Genomic DNA, 21994 nt, shown 5'->3' with positions numbered 1-21994 from the left:
GATGGGGGGGTGAGGGGGGATGGGGGCAGAGTGGGGGGTTTGGGGGTATAAGGGGAATGAGGCGGGGGGGGAGTGGGGGGGTATAAGGGGAAAATTTAAGGGAAATTTGGGGGAAATTGAGGGAGATTTGAGGGGAAATTTGGGGGAAATTTTGGGGAGTTTGGGGGGGGTTTGGGGGACCCCCCTGCGGGAGGCGGCACCGACCATGGACCCCGCCCCCCCACTGACCCCGCCCCCCATTGACCCCGCCCCCACTGACCCCGCCCCCATGACCCTGCCCCCCATTGACCCCGCCCCCCGCCACCCCATTCACCCCGCCCCCCCATGGACCCCACCCCACATTGACCCTGCCCCCCATTGGCCCCGCCCCCCCATTGACCCCGCCCCCCATTGACCCCGCCCCCTGCCACCCCATTGACCCTGCCCCCCACGGACCCCACCCCACATTGACCCTGCCCCCCATTGGCCCCGCCCCCTCATTGGCCCCGCCCCCCATTGACCCTGCCCCCTGCCACTCCATTGATGCCACCCCTCCTGACCCCGCCCCTCCCCTGACCCCGCCCCTCCCCTGACCCCGCCCCTCCCCTGACCCCGCCCCTCCCTGACCCCGCCCCTCTCCCTGACCCCGCCCCTCTCCCTGACCCCGCCCCTCTCCCCTGACCCCGCCCCCGACCCCGCCCCCTTGACTCCGCCCCCCATGGCCCCCTTGACTCCGCCCCCCATGCCCCCTTGACTCCGCCCCCGTTGGCCCCGCCCCCCTTGACCCGCCCCTCCCCTGACCCCGCCCCTCCCTTGACCCCGCCCCTCCCTTGACCCCGCCCCCCGTTGGCCCCGCCCCCGTTGACCCCGCCCCCGTTGACCCCGCCCCTGGCCCCGCCCCCAGGCCGCGGGTGGTGCCGCAGTTCGAGTTCGAGGACGAGCCGGTGGCGCCGCAGCCGCTGATCGACCGGAGACGGGCGCACGGTGAGCCCGTACTGCTAATCACCCTCATTAACCCTTAATTACCGCTCATTAACCCTCAGTAACCACACACGGACCGCAGAGCCTGAAACCCCAGAGCTGTGGTCAGCCCCCCTTAATTAGCCCCCTAATTAACCCTCGTTAACCCCCACACATCGCCCTCAAACCTTTTAAAATCAGTGAGTGCCCCTTAATTAATCCCTTAATTAATTAACCCCTCATTAACCCACACAGCCCGGAGCTTCAGTGAGTCCCCCTTAATTACCCCCTTAATTACCCCCTTAATTACCCCCTTAATTACCTCCTTAATTACCTCCTCAACTACCCTCTTAATTACCCCCTTAATTACCCCGTTAATTACCTCGTCAACTACCCTCTTAATTACCCCCTTAACTAACCCCTTAACTAACCCTTTAATTAACCCTTTAATTACCCCCTTAACTAACCCCTTAACTAACCCTTTAATTAACCCTTTAATTACCCCCTTAACTAACCCCTTAACTAACCCTTTAATTAACCCTTTAATTACCCCCTTAACTAACCCCTTAACTAACCCTTTAATTACCCCCTTAACTAACTCCTTAACTAACCCCTTAATTAACCCTTAACCCCTCAACTAACCCCTTAATTACCCGCTTAATTAATCCCTTAACCCCTAACTAACCCCTTAACTAACCCCTTAACTAACCCCTTAACTAACCCCTTAATTACCCCCTTAATTAATCCCTTAACCCCTTAATTACCCCTTAATTCCCCCCTTAATTCCCCCCCCCACATCACCCATTAACCCTCCAGAGCCACCATTGACCCCAGCGCATTTCCCCCCAAAAAACCCCCCAAAAACCCCCCAAAACCCCCCGTTTTGGCCCCAAAGGGCCGTACCTGGGTGGGGGGGACCCCCCCCGTCCCCGATTTTGGGTTAAAATCCGGTGTTTCTGGGTGTTTTAGGGCCGGGGCGCGTGTCGCGGCGCGCGGCGCTGGACAAGGTTCTGTGGGACATGAAGCGGCACCAGGCGCTGGAGCAGCAGATCCTGCGCACCGGCCGGGACCTCTTCCCGCCCAGCCCAAAAACCGCCTTATCCACCCCAAAAACGGCCCCTGCCACCCCGAAAACGGGCTAGGCCACCCCAAAAATGGCTTTTTTGACCCCAAAAATGGGTTAGTTGACCCTAAAAATGGGTTAGTTGACCCCAAATATAGGTGATTTGACTCAAAAATGGGTGATTTGACTCCAAATATGGCTCGTTTGACCCCAAAGTTGGGCTATTTGACCCCAAATTTGGGTTATTTGGCCCCAAACATGGGTGATTCAACCCCAAAAATGGGTGATTTAACCCCAAAATGGGTGATTTTACTCCAAATTTGGGTTATTCAGCCCCAAAAATGGGTGATTCAACCCCAAAAATGGGTGATTTTACCCCAAAAATGGGTTATTCAGCCCCAAAAATGGGTGATTTAACCCCAAAAATTGGTGATTTTACTCCAAATTTGGGTTATTCAGCCCCAAAAATGGGTGATTTAACCCCCAAAATGGGTGATTTGACCCCAAAATTGGGTTAAATGACCCCCAAATTAGGTTAAATGACCTCAAAATTGGGTTATTCAACCTCAAGAATGGGTTATTTGACCCCAAATTATAGGTTATTTGACTCCAAATATGGGTGATTTGACCCCCAAAAGGGTTTATTTGTCCCCCAAAATGGATTATTTGACCCCAAAATTGGGTTATTCGACCTCAAAAATGGGTTATATGACCCCAAAAATGGGTTATGTGACCCCAAATATAGATTGTTTAACTCCAAATATGGGTGATTTCACCCCAAAAATGGGTGATTTGACTCCAAATATGGGTTATTTGACCTCAAAATGGGTTATTTGACCCCAAAATTGGGTGATTTGACCCCAAAAAGGGCTTTTTCCACCCCAAAAGTGGATGATTTGACCTCAAAAATGGGTTATTTGGCCCCCAAAATGGCTCATTGGACCCCCAAAAATGGGTTGTTTGACCCCAAAAATGGGTTATTTGACCCCAAATATAGGTGATTTGACTCCAAAAATGGCTCGTTTGACCCCCAAAATTGGGTTATTTGACCCCAAATGTGGGTTATTTGGCCCCAAAATTGGGTTATTTGACCCCCAAAAATGGCTTTTTTGACCCCAAAAATGGCTTAGTTGACCCCAAAATTGGGTTATTCGACCCCAAAAACAGGTTATTTGACCCCCAAATTGGGTTATTTGACCCCAAAAATGGGTGATTTGGCCCCCAAAATGGGTTATTTGACCCCAAAAGGGTTTATTTGACTCCAAAAATGGCTTTTTCGACCCCAAAAACGGGTTATTCAACCCCAAAAATGGGTGATTTGACCCCAAAATGGGTTTTTTTCACCCCAAAACTGGCTTATTTGTCCCCCAAAAGGGCTTTGTCGACCCCAAATGGCTTCTTTGACCCAAAAATGGGACATTTGACCCCAAAAATGGCTTATTTGACCCCAAAATGTGTTTGGCGCCTCAATCAATGGGAGGCGGGGAGGGAGAGGGCGCGGTGAACCAATGGGGAGCGAGTGGGCGGGGCGAGCGGCGCGGCTGAGCCAATGGCGAGCGAGTGGGCGGGGCGAGCCGACGGGATCAATGGGGAGGGAGAGGGCGTGGTGAACCAATGGGGAGCGAGAGGGTGGGGCGAGCGGCGCCCTGAGCCATTGGAAAGCGAGGGGGCGGGGCGAGCCGACAGTGTCAATGGGGAGCGCGGTGGGCGGGACGCGCGGCGCCCTGAGCCAATGAGAAGCGAGTGGGCGGGGCGAAGCGGCTGTTTCAACGGGGAGTGAGTGGGAGGGGGGCGAGCGGCTCGGCTGAACCAATAGGGAGCGAGCGGGCGGGGCGAGCGGCGCCCTGAGCCAATGGGGAGCGAGCGGGCGGGGCGAACCACCAGAGTCAATGGGGAGCGCGGTGGGCGGGACGCGCGGCGCGACTGAGCCAATGGGGAGCGAGCGGGCGGGACGCGCGGCCAATGGGAAGCGAGCGGGGCGTGGGAGGGGGGGGCGTCCGGCACTTCCGTGAAGGAGCCGGAAGCGGCGGCCATGAACGGGGCGGCCGAGGCCGATGGCGGCGGCTACAAGCGGCGCTACCGGGCGCTGAAGCGGCGGCTGAAGCTGCTGCTCTATGTGAATGGAGCGGGAAAGGGCGGGAAACGCGGGGGGGGGCGGGGAAAGGGGCGGGGCCGGGGCGGGAGGGCGGGAAATGGGGGGTGGGGGGGGGGTTACCCACAATGCACCGCGGGGGGGGGGGGAATTGGCGGGAAATGGGGCTGAGGGGGGTTTGGCGGGAAATGGGGGATTTGGCGGGAATTGGGGGATTTGGGGGAAATTTGGGGAAAATTGGGGGAAAATTGGGGGAATTTGAAGGAAAATTGGGGGAATTTGGGGAAAATTGGGGAAAATTGGGGGAATTTGGGGGAAAATTGGGGGAATTTGGGGAAAATTGGGGGAATTTGGGGAAAATTGGGGGAAAATTGGGGAAAATTTGGGGGAATTTGGGGAAAATTGGGGGAATTTGGGGGAATTTGGGGAAAATTTGGGGGAATTTGGGGAAAATTGGGGGAATTTGGGGAAAATTGGGGGAAAATTGGGGAAAATTTGGGGGAATTTGGGGAAAATTGAGGGAATTTGGGGAAAATTGGGGGAATTTGAGGGAATTTGGGGAAAATTGGGGGAATTTGGGGGAAAATTGGGGAAAATTGGGGGAATTTGGAGGAAAATTGGGGGAAATTTGAGGAAAATTGGGGGAATTTGGGGAAATTTGGGGGAAAATTGGAGGAATTTGGGGGAAATTGGGGGAATTTGGGGAAATTTGGGGGAAAATTGGGGGAAATTTGAGGGAATTTTGAGGTAAATTGGAAATTTTGGGGGTGAATTTGGGGAAAATTGGGGGAATTTGGGGAAAATTGGGGAAAATTGGGGAAATTTGGGGGAAAATTGGGGGAAAATTGGGGGAGTTTGGGGAAAATTGGGGGAAAATTGGGGAAAATTGGGGGAATTTGGGGAAAATTTGGGGAAAATTGGAGGAAAATTGGGGGAATTTGGGGAAATTTGGGGGAAATTTGGGGGAAATTTGAGGGAATTTTGAGGTAAATTGGAAATTTTGGGGGTGAATTTGGGGGAAATTGGGGGAATTTGGGGAAAATTGGGGGAATTTGGGGGAAATTTGGGGGAAAATTGGGGAAAATTGGGGGAAAATTGGGGAAAATTTGGGGAAAATTGGGGGAATTTGGGGAAATTTGGGGGAATTTGGGGAAAATTTGAAGGAATTTGGGAGATTTGGGGGGATTTTGGGGGAAATTTGGGGGAATTGGGAAAATTTTGGGGGGAATTTGAAGGAATTTGGGGGGAAATTTTGGGGGAAATTGAGGGAAATTTTGGGGGAGAATTTGGGGGGAACTTGAGGTAAATTTTGGGGTAAATTTAAGGGAATTTGGGGGAAATTGGAGGGAATTTGGGGGGAAATCTGGGGTGAATTTGGGGGCGTTTTTGTCGCTTTTTGCCCAAAACGCCCGTTTTTGGCCCCAAAAGGAGCAGGAGTGTTGAAATTTTGGGTTGAAATTGGGGATTTTTGGGTTAAAATTGTGGATTTTTGGGCTGAAATTGGGGCTTTTTGGGTTGAAATTGAAGCTTATTGGGCCTAAATTGGGGATTTCGGGCCTAAAGTTGAGGATTTTGGGGCTTTTTGGGGTGAAATTGTGGATTTTGGGGCTGAAATTGAGGATTTTGGGGTTGAAATTGAGGATTTTTGGGCCTAAAATGGGGATTTTGTGGCTGAAATTGGGGATTTTTGGGCTGAAATTGGCAATTTTTGTGTTGAAATTGAGGCTTTTGGGGTTGAAATTGTGGATTTTTGGGTTGAAATTGTGGATTTTGGGTTGAAATTGTGGATTTTTGGGCTGAAATTGTGGATTTTTGGGTTAAAATTCTGGATTTTGGGCTAAAATTGAGGCTTTTTGGGCCTAAAATGGGAATTTTGGGGCCAAACTTGGTGGTTTTGGGGTTGAAATTGGGGCTTTTGGGGCCTAAAATGGGGCTTTGGGGGCTGAAATTGTGGATTTTGGGTTGAAATTGGGGCTTTTTGGGCTGAAATTGGGGCTTTTTGGGTTGAAATTGAAGCTTTTGGGGCCTAAATTGGGGATTTTGGGCCTAAAGTTGAGGATTTTGGGGCTTTTTGGGTTGAAATTGTGGATTTTGGGGCTGAAATTGAGGATTTTGGGCTGAAATTGGGGCTTTTTGGGTTGAAATTGAAGCTCTTTGGGCCTAAATTGGGGATTTGGGGCCTAGAGTTGAGGATTTTGGGGCTTTTTGGGTTGAAATTGTGGATTTTGGGGCTGAAATTGAGGATTTTGGGGTTGAAATTGAGGATTTTTGGGCCTAAAATGGGGATTTTGTGGCTGAAATTGGGGATTTTTGGGCTGAAATTGGCAATTTTTGTGTTGAAATTGAGGATTTTGGGGTTGAAATTGTGGATTTTTGGGCTGAAGTTGTGGATTTTTGGGTTGAAATTGTGGATTTTGGGCTAAAATTGAGGCTTTTTGGGCCTAAAATGGGCATTTTGGGGCCAAACTTGGTGGTTTTGGGGTTGAAATTGGGGCTTTTGGGGCCTAAAATGGGGATTTTGGGGCTGAAATTGTGGATTTTGGGTTGAAATTGGGGATTTTTGGGTTGAAATTGAAGCTTTTTGGGCCTAAATTGGGGATTTTGGGCCTAAAGTTGAGGATTTTGGGGCTTTTTGGGTTGAAATTGTGGATTTTGGGGCTGAAATTGAGGATTTTGGGCTGAAATTGGGGCTTTTTGGGTTGAAATTGAAGCTTTTTGGGCCTAAATTGGGGATTTTGGGCCTAAAGTTGAGGATTTTGGGGCTTTTTGGGTTGAAAATGTGGATTTTGGGGCTTTTTGGGTTGAAATGGTGGATTTTGGGGCTGAAATTGAGGATTTTGGGTTGAAATTGGGGCTTTTTGGGGTTGAAATTGAAGCTTTTTGGGCCTAAATTGGGGATTTTGGGCCTAAAGTTGAGGATTTTGGGGCTTTTTGGGTTGAAATTGTGGATTTTGGGGCTGAAATTGAGGATTTTGGGCTGAAATTGGGGCTTTTTGGGTTGAAATTGAAGCTTTTTGGGCCTAAATTGGGGATTTTGGGCCTAAAGTTGAGGATTTTGGGGCTTTTTGGGTTGAAAATGTGGATTTTGGGGCTTTTTGGGTTGAAATGGTGGATTTTGGGGCTGAAATTGAGGATTTTGGGTTGAAATTGGGGCTTTTTGGGGTTGAAATTGAAGCTTTTTGGGCCTAAATTGGGGATTTTGGGTTGAAATTGGGGCTTTTTGGGGTTGAAATTGGGGCTTTTTGGGCCTAAAATGGGGAATTTGGGCCTAAAATTGAGGATTTTGGGGCTTTTTGGGTTGAAATTGAGGCTTTTGGGGCCTAAAATGGGGATTTTGGGGCCAAACTGGGTGGGTTTTGGGGTTGAAATTGGGGCTTTTGGGGCCTAAAATGGGGAATTTGGGCCTAAAAATGAGGATTTTGGGGCTTTTTGGGTAGAAATTGTGGATTTTGGGGTTAAAATTGTGGATTTTGGGCTGAAATGGTGTATTTTGGGTCCTAAAATTGAGGCTTTTTGGGGCCAAACTGGGTGATTTTGGGGTTGAAATTGGGGCTTTTTGGGCGGAATTTGGGGTTTTTGGGGTGAAATTGGGGCTTTTTGGGGTGAAATTGGGGCTTTTTGGGGTTTCCCGGGGGCGTTTTTGGGTATTTTGAGTGGCTTTTTGCCCAAAAATGCTGGTTTTGGCCCCAAAAGGAGCAGGAGTGTTTCCAGGACGAGCTGCGCCGGGCCCAGCGCAAACTGCTCAAGGTCTCGCGCGACAAAAGGTCCCGAAATCCGTGGAAATCGCCCCATAATGCACCCGCCCCGGACGCCTGGGTCCCTTGGGGCACTCCTGGGTCCCTCCCGAACTCCTGGGTCCTTTGGGGAACTCCTGGGTCCCCTATTTGGGTCCCTTGGGGCACTCCTGGGTCCTTTGGGGAACTCCTGGGTCCCCTATTTGGGTCCCTTGGGGCACTCCTGGGTCCTTTGGGGCACTCCTGGGTCCCCTATTTGGGTCCCTTGGGGCACTCCTGGGTCCTTTGGGGCACTCCTGGGTCCATCCCGAACTCCTGGGTCCTTTGGGGAACTCCTGGGTCCCCTATTTGGGTCCATTGGGGAACTCCTGGGTCCTTTGGGGAACTCCTGGGTCCCTCCCGGACACCTGGGTCCCCTATTTGGGTCCCTTGGGGCACTCCTGGGTCCTTTGGGGAACTCCTGGGTCCTTTGGTGCACTCCTGGGTCCCTCCCGAACTCCTGGGTCCCCTGTTTGGGTCCATTGGGGAACTCCTGGGTCCTTTGGGGCACTCCTGGGTCCCTTGGGGCACTCCTGGGTCCCTTGGGGCACTCCTGGGTCCCTCCTGAACTCCTGGGTCCCTCCCCGAACTCCTGGGTCCCCTATTTGGGTCCCTTGGGGCACTCCTGGGTCCCTTGGGGCACTCCTGGGTCCCTCACCCCCCCTTTCCCCCCCCAGTTATTTGCTGGACCGGCTGCTGCTCTATGAGAACGTGGACGAAGAGACAACAGGTAATGGGGGGGGGGCACTTATGGGGCTGGGGGGGACTTGGGGGTCACTATGGGGCAGATATGGGTCAATTGGGGGCACTTGGGGGTCAATAAGAGGCAATTTTGGGTCGATTTCAGGCACTTATGGGGCTGGGGGGCACTTGGGGGTCACTATGGGGCAGCTATGGGTCGATTTGGGGCGGTTCTGGGTCAATTTGTGGCGTTAACGGGTCAACTTGGGGGTCGCTATGGGGCAGTTGTGGGTCACGGGGGGTCGGGGGGCGGGTCCCCATTGGCTCCTCCCCCCCCCCCCCCCAGATTCGGAGGCGACGGCGACGTCCGACAGCGACGGGGACGGGAACAAGGGCAGCGACGGCGGGAAGAGGTGGGGGCGGGGCCAAGATGGCCGCTGCCAGCAGCCAAGATGGCCGCCGGGGTGGTGGGCGGGGCCAAGATGGCCGCTGCCAGCAGCCAAGATGGCCGCCGGGGTGGTGGGAGGGTTTCCAAGATGGCCGCCAGGGTTCAAGATGGCCGCCCCCATTATCCAAGATGGCTGCCGGGGTGGCGGGAGGGGTTCCAAGATGGCCGCCAGCATCCAATATGGCCGCCAGGGTAGTGGGCGAGGCTCCAATATGGCCACCAGATTCCAATATGGCCGCCCCCAGTATCCAAGATGGCCGCCGGGGTCATGGGAGGGGTTCCAAGATGGCCACCAGAATCCAATATGGCCGCCCCAGTATCCAATATGGCTGCCGGGGTCATGGGAGGGGTTCCAAGATGGCCGCCAGGGTTCAAGATGGCCGCCCCCATTATCCCATATGGCTGCCGGGGTCATGGGATGAGTTCCAAGATGGCCGCCAGCATCCAATATGGCTGCCAGGGTAGTGGGCGGGGCTCCAATATGGCCGCCAGATTCCAATATGGCCGCCAGATTCCAATATGGCCGCCCCCAGTATCCAATATGGCTGCTGGGCTCATGGGAAGGGTTCCAAGATGGCCGCCAGAATCCAATATGGCGCCCAGGGTAGTGGGCGGGGCTCCAAGATGGCCACCAAATTCCAATATGGCCACCCTGAGTATCCAGTATGGCTGCCAGGATAGTGGGTGGGGTTCCAATATGGCCGCCAACATCCAATATGGCCGCCCCCAGTATCCAATATGGCTGCCGGGGTAGTGGGCGGGGCTCCAAGATGGCCGCCAGAATCCAATATGGCCGCCCCAGTATCCAATATGGCTGCCGGGGTCATGGGAGGGGTTCCAAGATGGCCGCCAGGGTTGAACATGGCCACCGCCAGCATCCAATATGGCCGTTGGGGTCATGGGATGGGTTCCAAGATGGCCACCAGCATCCAATATGGCCTCCAGGGTAGTGGGCGGGGCTCCAATATGGCCGCCAGATTCCAATATGGCCGCCAGATTCCAATATGGCCGCCCCCAGTATCCAAGATGGCTGCCGGGGTCATGGGAGGGGTTCCAAGATGGCCGCCATGGTTCAAGATGGCTGCCGCCAGCATCCAAGATGGCCGCTGGGGTCATGGGATGGGTTCCAAGATGGCCGCCAGAATCCAATATGACTGCCCCCACTATCCAATATGGCTGCCAGGGTGGTGGGCGGGGCTCCAAGATGGCCGCCTGCATCCAATATGGCCGCCCCGAGTATCCAATATGGCTGCCGGGGTCATGGGAGGGGTTCCAAGATGGCCGCCAGGGTTCAAGATGGCTCCCCTGAGTATCCAATATGGCCGCCAGGATGGTGGGTGGGGCTCCAAGATGGCCGCCAAATTCCAATATGGCCACCCCGAGTATCCAATATGGCTGCCGGGGTCATGGGAGTGATTCCAAGATGGCCGCCGGCATCCAATATGGCCGCCCCGAGTATCCAATATGGCTGTTGCGTTCCAAGATGGCCGCCAGAATCCAATATGGCCGCTCCCAGTATCCAGTATGGCTGTGAGGGTCATGGGAGGGGTTCCAATATGGCCGCCAGCATCCAATATGGCCGCCAGGGTAGTGGGCGGGGCTCCAACATGGCCACCAGATTCCAATATAGCTGCCAGATTCCAATATGGCTGCCCCCAGTATCCAATATGGCCGCTGGGGTCATGGGCGGGGTTCCAATATGGCCGCCAGCATCCAATATGGCCGCCCCCAGTATCCAATATGGCCGCCAGGATAGTGGGCGGGGCTCCAAGATGGCGGCCGAGGCGCTGGGCAGGGCTCCAAGATGGCCGCCAGCATCCAATATGGCGGCCGGGGTGGTGGGCGGGGCTCCAAGATGGCCGCCAGCATCCAATATGGCCGCCCCAGCATCCAATATGGCGGCCAGGGTGGTGGGCGGGGCTCCGAGATGGCCCCGCCCCCCTGACCCCCCCCCTTCCCCCCACAGGAAGCGCAGCCCCTCCCCCCCCACCCCCGCCTTCCAGGCTCCGCCCACTCCATATATGGTGAGTAATAACGGCCCCGCCCCTTTGGACCCTCAGCCAATCCCAGTGAGGGGGCGTGGCCTGGATACCCCACTCCCATGTGGCTCCGCCCCCTTTACCCCCAACCAATCCCATCAAGGGGGTGTGTCCTGGGTCCCCCCACCCCTTCCAGCCAATGGGAGCTCGGGGGGGGGGGGGGGGGTGTGTCCGTTGCTAACCCCGCCCCCCCCCCCCAGGTGACCACACCCCCCTTCAGCCCGTTGCCCAATGAGCTGCTGGCCCCGCCCGACGGGCCCCGCCCCCCCAGGCCCCGCCCCCCCGGCCCCGCCCGGCGCAGCCGCAGCAACAGCCGGCGCCCGCAGGTCGGATGTGGGGAGATGTGGGGAGATGTGGGGAGATGTGGGGCGCTATGGGGTGGTTATGGGGCGCTATGGGGCAGTTATGGGGTGGTTATGGGGCGCTATGGGGTGATATGGGGTGATATGGGGCGCTATGGGGCGGCTATGGGGTTCTATGGGGCGCTATGGGGCGCTATGGGGTGATATGGGGTGGCTATGGGGTGGCTATGGGGCGCTATGGGGTGATATGGGGTGGCTATGGGGTGATATGGGGTGGCTATGGGGCGCTATGGGGCACTATGGGGTGGTTATGGGGTGGTTATGGGACGCTATGGGGCGCTATGGGGTTCTATGGGGTGGCTATGGGGCGCTATGGGGTGGTTATGGGGCGCTATGGGGTGGCTATGGGGCGCTATGGGGTGGTTATGGGGCGCTATGGGGTGGCTATGGGGCGCTATGGGGTGGCTATGGGGCGGCTATGGGGCGCTATGGGGTGGCTATGGGGCGCTATGGGGTGGTTATGGGGTGGTTATGGGGCGCTATGGGGTGCGGGGGTCATGGGGTCATCTGTGGGTCCAGGGGTCACTTATGGGTCACTTGTGGGTCAATGTGTGGGTCTGGGGGGTCACTTGGGGGTCAATATGTGGGTCTGGGGTCACTTATGGGTCAGTTATGGGTCAGTTATGGGTCAGTTATGGGTCAGTCACGTGTCCCTGTGGCTCCGCCCCCAGGCGGCGCCGTTCCCGCCCCCGGCCCCTCCCCCCGTGCTGAGCTGCGTCCCCCGGCGGCTGCTGAGCCGGGGGGGGGAGGGGCCGGGGGGGGAGGGGAGCGGGGACGACGCCCTGGACGGCGACGACGAGCTGGTGATTGACATCCCCGAGTGACCCCTGACCCCACGTGACCCCCGGACCCCACGTGACCCCCCCTGGGACCCCACGTGACCCCGGAGCCGCCATTGATTGACAAGTTGAGTCACCCCATGTGACCCCTGGGACCCCACGTGACCCCTGGGACCCCACGTGACCCCGGAGCCGCCATTGATTGACAAGTCAAGTGACCCCACGTGACCCCTGGGACCCCATGTGACCCCGGAGCCACGATTGATTGACAAGCTGAGTGACCCCATGTGACCCCTGGGGCCCCACGTGACCCCTGGGACGCCATGTGACCCCGGAGCCGCCATTGATTGACAAGTTGAGTCACCCCATGTGATCCCTGGGACCCCATGTGACCCCTGGGAACCCACGTGACCCCGGAGCCGCCATTGATTGACAAGTCAAGTGACCCCACGTGACCCCTGCGACCCCATGTGACCCCGGAGTGGCGATTGATTGACAAGCTGAGTGACCCCACGTGACCCCTGGGACCCCACGTGACCCTGGAGTGGCAATTGATTGACAAGCTGAGTGACCTCTGACCTCCAAGTGACCCCACGTGGCCCCTGGGACCCCACGTGACCCCGGAGCCGCCATTGATTGACAAGTTGAGTCACCCCATGTGATCCCTGGGACCCCATGTGACCCCTGGGAGCCCACGTGACCCCGGAGCCGCCATTGATTGACAAGTCAAGTGACCCCACGTGACCCCTGGGACCCCATGTGACCCCGGAGCCGCCATTGATTGACAAGCCGAGCGACCTCTGACCCCCAAGTGGCTGTTGATTGACAAGCTGAGTGACCCCACGTGACCCCCGGGACCCCATGTGACTCCTGGGACCCCACGTGACCCCTGGGACCCCATGTGACCCCTGGGACACCACGTGACCCCGGAGCCGCCATTGATTGACAAGTCAAGTGACCCCACGTGACCCCTGGGACCCCATGTGACCCTGGAGCGGCGATTGATTGACAAGCCGAGCGACCTCTGACCCCCAAGTGGCTGTTGATTGACAAGCTGAGTGACCCCACGTGACCCCCGGGACCCCATGTGACTCCTGGGACCCCACGTGACCCCTGGGACCCCATGTGACCCCTGGGACACCACGTGACCCCGGAGCCGCCATTGATTGACAAGTCAAGTGACCCCCCGTGACCCCTGGGACCCCACGTGACCCTGGAGCGGCGATTGATTGACAAGCCGAGCGACCTCTGACCCCCAAGTGGCTGTTGATTGACAAGCTGAGTGACCCCACGTGACCCCCGGGACCCCATGTGACCCCTGGGACCCCATGTGACCCCGGAGCCGCCATTGATTGACAAGTTGAGTGACCCCATGTGACCCCTGGGACCCACGTGACCCCGGAGTGGTGATTGATTGACAAGCCGAGCGACCTCTGACCTCCGAGGGACCCCACGTGACCCCCCCAATGACATCACGTGACCCCCCCTGGGACCTCATGACCCCACGTGACCCCGGAACGACCGGCCGGTGCTTGATTGACATCCCCGAGTGACCTTTGACCTCCTGGTGGCCGTTGATTGACACCCCGAGTGACCCCACGTGACCCCTGAGCCCCGATTGATTGACACCCCGCGTGACCTTTGACCCCCGGGACCCCCCATTGGATGAATAAAAACAACCAGGAAGCTCTTTGGGGGCCCTTTTAGGCCCCGCCCCCTTTAAGCTCCACCCCCTTTAGACCCCGCCCCATTGTGCCCCCACTCCCTTTAAGCTCCACCCCCTCTATGCCCCTCCCCCTAGTCCTCCATTTAGGCCCCACCCCCTTTAAGCTCCACCCCCCGACCCCTCCCCCCTTAGCCCCGCCCCCTTTAGACCCCACCCACTTAAGCTCCACCCCCTCCCCATACTCATTTTAAGCCCCGCCCCCTTTAGACCCCACCCCCTTTAAGCTCCACCCCCTCCAAGCCCCTCCCACTTGGCCCTCCATTCAGGCCCCACCCCCTTTAAGCTCCACCCCCCTTAGCCCCGCCCCCTTCAAGCCCCACCCCCTCCAATCCCCTCCCCCTTAGCCATCACTTTAGGCCCCACCCACTTTAAGCTCCACCCCCTCAAGGCCCCCTTAAGCCCCACCCCCTTTAGGCCCCGCCCCCTTTAACCCCGCCCCCCCAGTGGGCGGAGCCTCGGGCGCCTCTTGCCTTTTATTCCCCATTGATACAAAAGGCCCCTCCCCCCCATCCCCCCCCCCCCACTGGGGGGTGGAGCCTCCATGGAAGCCCCGCCCCCCTCCACCCCCCCACCCCCCATAAGCCCCGCCCACCCCCCCACAAGCCCCGCCCCCCTTCACCAGGGCGCCCCCTCCAGGGGCAGCGCGGGAACCGCGGGGGAGGGGCCGCCGGGGGGCGCCAGGGGGGGGCACGGAGCTCCTGGGGGGGGAGGGGAGGGGGGGTCACCCCATAGATCTATGGGGCTGCCCCATAGATCTGACCCATAGATCTGCCCCATAGATCTGCCCCATAGATCCCACCCCATAGATCTGACCGATAGATCTGACCCATAGATCCGCCCCATAGATCCGCCCCATAGATCTGACCGATAGATCTGCCCCATAGATCTGCCCCATAGATCCGCCCCATAGATCTGACCCATAGATCCCACCCCATAGATCCCGCCCCATAGATCCGCCCCATAGATCCGACCCATAGATCTGACCCATAGATCTGACCCATAGATCCGCCCACAGATCTGACCCATAGATCTGCCCCATAGATCCGACCCATAGATCTGCCCCATAGACCTGACCCATAGATCCGCCCCATAGATCTGCCCCATAGATCTGACCCATAGATCCGCCCCATAGATCCGCCCCATAGATCCGCCCTGTTCACCCCGTGAATAAAATGAACCAATTCGGACCCAAAACTGAGGCTCCTGCGACCCATAAGTTGCCCCATAGATCCCGCCCCACAGATCCCACCCCACAGATCCCGCCCCATAGATCCCGCCCCATAGATCCTGCCCCATAGATCCTGCCCCATAGATCCCGCCCCATAGATCCGCCCCATAGATCCTGCCCCATAGATCCCGCCCCATAGATCCGCCCCACATCCCCACCTTCCCGCCCATTTCCCACCCAAACCCGACCCCAAATGGCCCCAAATCACCTGTTTTCACTTTCTGTGCCCCATAGATCCTGCCCCATAGATCCGCCCCATAGATCCTGCCCCATAGATCCCACTTTCCCACCCATTTCCAAACCCCAAGTCTGACCCAAACTGCCCCATATCTCGGCCGTTTCTCGCCCAATCTGCCCCATATTCGCACCCCACGCCCCCCACATCCCGCCCCATAGATCCTGCCCCATAGATCCCACTTCGACACCCATTTCCCACCCAAAATCCAACCCAATCCTGACCCATTTCTCCCCAAAATCAAGTCCCTTTTCACCCCCAGACCCCACAGATCCTGCCCCACATCCCGCCCCATAGATCCCACTTTGCCACCCCTTTCCCACCCAAAACCGACCCCAAATCACCCCCATTTCTCCCCCAATCGGCCCCATTTTCGCCCCCACCCCACCCCCCACCCTGCCCCACAGATCCCGCCCCCATGGCCCCGCCCCCCCCCCCCCCCGGCCCCTCCCCCACCTTGCTGCAGAGCTCCCCCGGGCCGGGCGCCGTGTGGCCCCTCCCCCCCAGCTCCGCCCCCCGGCCCCGCCCCCACTGGCCCCGCCCCCCCATGGCCCCGCCCCCCGGCCCCTCCCCCACCTTTGGCGCCACGTGGCCCTTGAGGTGCTCGCCCAGGTGGGCGGGGCTCAGCAGTTTCCCATAGCCCCATAGATCCCGCCCCATAGATCCTGCCCCATAGATCCTGCCCCATAGATCCCACTTTGTCACCCATTTCCCACCCAAAACCGACCCCAAATTGTGGCTGTTTCTCCCCAAACCGCCCCCATTTTCACTCCCACTGCCCCATAGAACCTGCCCCATAGATCCTGCCCCACATCCTGCCCCATAGATCCCACTTTCCCACCCATTTCCCACCCCAAAACCGACTCCAAAATGGCCCCATATCTCGGCCGTTTCGAACCCGATCGGCCCCATTTTCGCACCCCACACCCCCCACACTCTGCCCCACAGATCCTGCCCCATAGATCCCACTTTCCCACCCAAATCCAACCCCCAAACTGCCCCATATCTCGGCCGTTTCTGCCCCGATCGGCCCCATATTCGCACCCCACCCCCCCCACACTCTGCCCCACAGATCCCGCCCCATAGATCCTGCCCCATAGATCTGCCCCATAGATCCGCCCCATAGATCCTGCCCCATAGATCCCACTTTCCCACCCATTTCCCACCCAAATCCAACCCCCAAACTGCCCCATATCTCAGCCATTTCTCCCCCGATCGGCCCCATATTCGCACCCCACACCCCCCACACTCTGCCCCACAGATCCCCCCCCACCCCGCCCCACATCGCCCCACAGACCCCGCCCCTCCCCCACCTTTTGCGCAGAGCTCCCCGTGGCCCTTGAGGTGCTCGCCCAGGTGGGCGGGGCTCAGCAGTTTCCCGCAGGCCGGACACGGCGCCTTCTCCTCGTGCCGCACGGCGTGGGCGCGCAGCCGGTCCTTGGTGGCGAACGCGGCCTCGCACGTCTGCGGGGGGCGGGGTGTGGGGCAGGTTATGGGGCAGACGTGTGGGGCAGAGTGTGGGGGGCGTGGGGTGCGAAAATGGGGCAAATCGGGCGAGAAACGGCCGAGATACGGGGCATTTTGGGGTCGGTTTTGGGGTGGGAAATGGGTGGGAAGTTGACGTCACAGGCGGGATCTATGGGGCGGGATCTATGGGGCAGAGTGTGGGGGCTGTGGGGTGCAAAAATGGGGCCGATCGGGGGAGAAACGGCCGAGATATGGGGCAGTTTGGGGGCAGTTTGGGGTGGGAAATGGGTGTCAAAGTGGGATCTATGGGGCAGGATCTATGGGGCAGGATCTATGGGGCAGGTTATGGGGCGGGATCTATGGGGCACAGGGAGTGAAAACAGGGGTGATTTGGGGCCATTTGGGGTCGGTTTTGGGTGGGAAATGGGTGACAAAGTGGGATCTATGGGGCAGGATCTATGGGGCGGGATCTGTGGGGCAGAGGGTGGGGGGCGTGGGGTGCGAAAATGGGGCAAATCGGGCGAGAAACGGCCGAGATACGGGGCGTTTTGGGGTTGGTTTTGGGGTGGGAAATGGGTGGGAAGTTGACGTCACAGGCGGGATCTATGGGGCGGGATCTATGGGGCAGAGTGTGGGGGGTGTGGGGTGCAAATATGGGGCCGATCGGGCGAGAAACAGCCGAGATATGGGGCCATTTTGGAGTCGGTTTTGGGGTGGGAAATGGGTGACAAAGTGGGATCTATGGGGCAGGATCTATGGGGCACAGGGAGTGAAAACAGGGGTGATTTGGGGCCATTTGGGGTCGGTTTTGGGTGGGAAATGGGTGTCAAAGTGGGATCTATGGGGCAGGATCTATGGGGCAGAGTGTGGGGGGTGTGGGGTGCAAATATGGGGCAAATCGGGCGAGAAACGGCCGAGATACGGGGCCATTTTGGGGTCGGTTTTGGGGTGGGAAATGGGTGGGAAGTTGACGTCACAGGCGGGATCTATGGGGCGGGATCTGTGGGGCAGAGTGTGGGGGGTGTGGGGTGCGAAAATGGGGCCGATCGGGGGAGAAACGGCCGAGATATGGGGCAGTTTGGGGGCAGTTTGGGGTGGGAAATGGGTGTCAAAGTGGGATCTATGGGGCAGGATCTATGGGGCAGGATCTATGGGGCAGGTTATGGGGTGGGATCTATGGGGCAGGTTATGGGGAGGATCTATGGGGCACAGGGAGTGAAAACAGGGGTGATTTGGGGCCATTTGGGGTCGGTTTTGGGTGGGAAATGGGTGGGAAAGTGGGATCTATGGGCAGGATCTATGGGGCGGGATCTGTGGGGCAGAGTGTGGGGGGCGTGGGGTGCGAAAATGGGGCAAATCGGGCGAGAAACGGCCGAGATACGGGGCATTTTGGGGTCGGTTTTGGGGTGGGAAATGGGTGGGAAGTTGACGTCACAGGCGGGATCTATGGGGCGGGATCTATGGGGCAGAGTGTGGGGGGTGTGGGGTGCAAATATGGGGCCGATCGGGGGAGAAATGGCCGAGATATGGGGCAGTTTGGGGGCAGTATTGGGGTGGGAAATGGGTGTCAAAGTGGGATCTATGGGGCAGGATCTATGGGGCAGGATCTATGGGGCGGGAGCTATGGGGCAGGTTATGGGGCAGGTTATGGGGGAGGATCTATGGGGCACAGGGAGTGAAACCAGGTGTGATTTGGGGCCATTTGGGGTTGGTTTTGGGTGGGAAATGGGTGACAAATTGGAATCTATGGGGCAGGATCTATGGGGCAGGATCTATGGGGCAGGTTATGGGGCAGGATCTATGGGGCACAGGGAGTGAAACCAGGTGTGATTTGGGGCCATTTGGGGTCGGTTTTGGGTGGGAAATGGGTGGGAAAGTGGGATCTATGGGGCAGGATCTATGGGGCGGGATCTATGGGGCAGTTCTATGGGGCGGGATCTATGGGGCAGGATCTATAGGGCAGATCTATGGGGCAGATCTATGGGGCAGGATCTATGGGGCGGGATCTATGGGGCGGATCTATGGGGCGGATCTATGGGGCGGATCTATGGGGCAGGATCTATGGGGCAGATCTATGGGGCAGAGTGTGGGGCAGGATCTATGGGGCGGATCTATGGGGTGGATCTATGGGGCAGATCTATGGGGCGGATCTATGGGGCGGATCTATGGGGCGGGATCTATGGGGCGGATCTATGGGGCGGGATCTATGGGGCGGATCTATGGGGCGGATCTATGGGGCGGATCTATGGGGCGGATCTATGGGGCGGATCTATGGGGCATGATCTATGGGGCAGTTCTATGGGGCGGGATCTATGGGGCGGATCTATGGGGCAGATCTATGAGGCAGATCTATGGGGTGGATCTATGGGGCGGATCTATGGGGCGGATCTATGGGGCGGATCTATGGGGCGGATCTATGGGGCGGGATCTATGGGGCGGATCTATGGGGCGGATCTATGGGGCGGATCTATGGGGCGGGATCTATGGGGCGGTACCTCGCACTTGAAGGGCCTCTCGGTGGAGTGGACCTGCCGGACGTGGCTGTTCAGGTGGTCGGGCCTGCGGGGGAGGGGACGGGGCGGTGACGTCAGCGTGATGTCAGCGTGATGTCATCGTACTCAACCCAACCAACCCAACCCAACTCAACCCAACCCAACCCAACCCAACCAACCCAACTCAACCCAACTCAACCCAACTCAACCCAACCCAACCCAACCCAACCCAACTCAACCCAACCCAACTCAACCCAACCCAACTCAACCAACCCAACCCAACTCAACCCAACTCAACCCAACTCAACCCAACCCAACCCAACTCAACCCAACCCAACCCAACCCAACCCAACCCAACTCAACCCAACTCAACCCAACTCAACCCAACCCAACCCAACCCAACCCAACTCAACCCAACCAACCCAACTCAACCCAACTCAACCCAACCCAACCCAACCCAACTCAACTCAACCCAACCCAACCCAACCCAACCCAACCCAACTCAACTCAACCCAACCCAACCCAACCCAACTCAACCAACCCAACTCAACCCAACTCAACCCAACCCAACCCAACTCAACCCAACCCAACTCAACCCAACTCAACTCAACCCAACTCAACCCAACTCAACCCCAACTCAACCCAACCCAACTCAACCCAACTCAACTCAACCCAACCCAACCCAACCCAACTCAACCCAACCCAACCCAACCCAACTCAACTCAACCCAACTCAACCCAACCCAACTCAACCCAACCCAACTCAACCCAACTCAACTCAACGCAACCCAACCCAACTCAACTCAACCCAACTCAACCCAACCCAACTCACCCCAACCCACCCCAACTCAACCCAACTCAACCCAATCCACCCAAGTCAACCCAACCCAACTCAACCCAACTCAACCCACCCCAACTCAACCCAACCCAACCCAACCCAACCCAACTCAACTCAACCCAACCCAACCCAACCCAACTCAACCCAACCCAACCCAACTCAACCCAACCCAACCCAACTCAACTCAACTCAACCCAACTCAACCCAACTCAACTCAACTCAACTCAACTCAACCCAACTCAACCCAACTCAACCCAACTCAACCCAACCCAACTCAACCCAACTCAACTCAACCCAACTCAACTCAACTCAACTCAACCCACCCCAACCCAACCCAACTCAACCCAACCCAACTCAACCCAACCCAACTCAACTCAACCCAACTCAACTCAACTCAACCCAACTCAACTCAACCCAACTCAACTCAACCCAACCCAACTCACCCAACCCAACTCAACCCAACCAACCCAATCAACCAATGCACCCAACTCAACCCAAACCAACTCAACCCAACCCAACTCAACCCAACCCACCCAACTCAACCCAACCCAACTCAACCCACCCCACCCAACCCAACTCAACCCAACCCACCCAAGTCAACTCAACCCACCCCAACCCAACTCAACCCAATTCAACTCAACCCAACCCAACCCAATCAACCCAATGCACCCAACTCAACCCAAACCAACTCAACCCAACCCAACTCAACCCAACCCAACTCAACCCAACCCACCCAACTCAACCCAACCCAACTCAACCCAACCCAATCAAGTCAACCCAACTCAACCCAACCCAACTCAACCCAACCCAATCAAGTCAACCCAACTCAACCCAACCCAACCCAACTCAACCCAAACCAACTCAACCCAACCCAACTCAACCCAACCCAACTCAACCCAACCCAACCCAACTCAACCCACCCCACCCAACCAAACTCAACCCACCCCACCCAACCAAACTCAACCCAACCCAACCCAACTCAACCCACCCAACCCAACTCTACCCAATTGAACCCAACCCAACTCTACCCAATTTAACTCAACCCAACTCAACCCACCCCAACCCACCCAAGTCAACTCAACCCAAGTCAACTCAACCCAACTCAACTCAACCCACCCCACCCCACCCCAACACACACAACCCACCCCAATGCACCCAACCCAACTCAACCCATCCCACCAAAATCAACCCAACCCAACTCAACACACCCAACTCAACCCAACCCAACCCACCCAACCCAACCCAACCCAACCCAACCCAATGCACCCAACTCAATACAACCCAACTCAACTCACCCAACTTGACCCAACTTGACCCAACCCAACTCAACCCAACCCACCCAAGTCAACTCAACCCAACTCAACCCAACTCAACCCAACTCAACCCAACCCAACTCAACCCAACTCAACCCACCCAACCCAACTCAACCCAACCCACCCAAGTCAACTCAACCCACCCCAACCCAACTCAACCCAATTCAACTCAACCCAACCCAACCCAACCCAATCAACCCAATGCACCCAACTCAACACAACCAACCCAACTCAACCCAACCCAACTCAACCCAACTCAACCCACCCAACCCAACTCAACCCAACCCACCCAAGTCAACTCAACCCACCCCAACCCAACTCAACCCAATTCAACTCAACCCAACCCAACCCAACCCAATCAACCCAATGCACCCAACTCAACACAACCCAACCCAACTCAACCCAACCCAATCAAGTCAACCCAAGTCAACCCAACCCATCCAAGTCAACTCAACCCACCCCAACTCAACCCACCCCACCCCAATGCACTCAACCCAACTCAACCCAACCCAACTCAACC

General features: G+C 57.3%; 3 protein-coding genes across 4 annotated transcripts in view; 2 read left to right on the top strand and 1 right to left on the bottom strand.

The window, feature by feature from the left end:
• Positions 1-821: 821 nt before the first annotated feature.
• PAGR1 (PAXIP1 associated glutamate rich protein 1) lies at positions 822-2177 on the top strand (the record flags this gene model as incomplete). Its single annotated transcript, XM_082073930.1, has 2 exons — positions 822-963; positions 1909-2177. Coding segments are annotated over 2 exons (315 nt in total), but the record flags the coding sequence as incomplete, so codon positions are not given.
• Positions 2178-3995: 1818 nt separating this feature from the next.
• INO80E (INO80 complex subunit E) lies at positions 3996-13052 on the top strand. Of its 2 annotated transcripts, XM_082073810.1 has the most exons (8): positions 3996-4118; positions 7788-7858; positions 8545-8597; positions 8895-8961; positions 10963-11020; positions 11236-11361; positions 12069-12225; positions 12273-13052. In XM_082073810.1, exons 1-7 carry the CDS (start codon positions 4035-4037, stop codon positions 12219-12221), a joined length of 612 nt encoding a protein of 203 aa, XP_081929936.1. In that variant the 5' UTR covers positions 3996-4034; the 3' UTR covers positions 12222-12225; positions 12273-13052. The 2 variants fall into 2 exon arrangements, with proteins under 2 accessions (XP_081929936.1, XP_081929935.1); XM_082073809.1 differs by having other exon boundaries at positions 12069-13052.
• A 1265-nt stretch (positions 13053-14317) lies between these two features.
• Positions 14318-21994, bottom strand: part of MAZ (MYC associated zinc finger protein) — a gene marked incomplete at its 5' end in the record, with an annotated part of 7998 nt that continues 321 nt past the window's right edge. The window contains 3 exons of the mRNA XM_082073929.1: positions 14318-14600; positions 16679-16829; positions 19328-19391. Coding sequence (XP_081930055.1) covers positions 14518-14600; positions 16679-16829; positions 19328-19391 — 298 coding nt within the window. The 3' untranslated portion in view covers positions 14318-14517. The remainder of the gene's footprint in view (positions 14601-16678; positions 16830-19327; positions 19392-21994) is intronic.

This window comes from Streptopelia decaocto (genome assembly GCF_964273445.1).
Source record: "Streptopelia decaocto genome assembly, chromosome: 28".
NCBI classification, from domain to species: Eukaryota; Metazoa; Chordata; class Aves; order Columbiformes; family Columbidae; genus Streptopelia; species Streptopelia decaocto.
The sequence above is the reverse complement of the archived record's forward strand: the minus strand, read 5'-3'. Positions and strand labels throughout refer to the sequence as shown.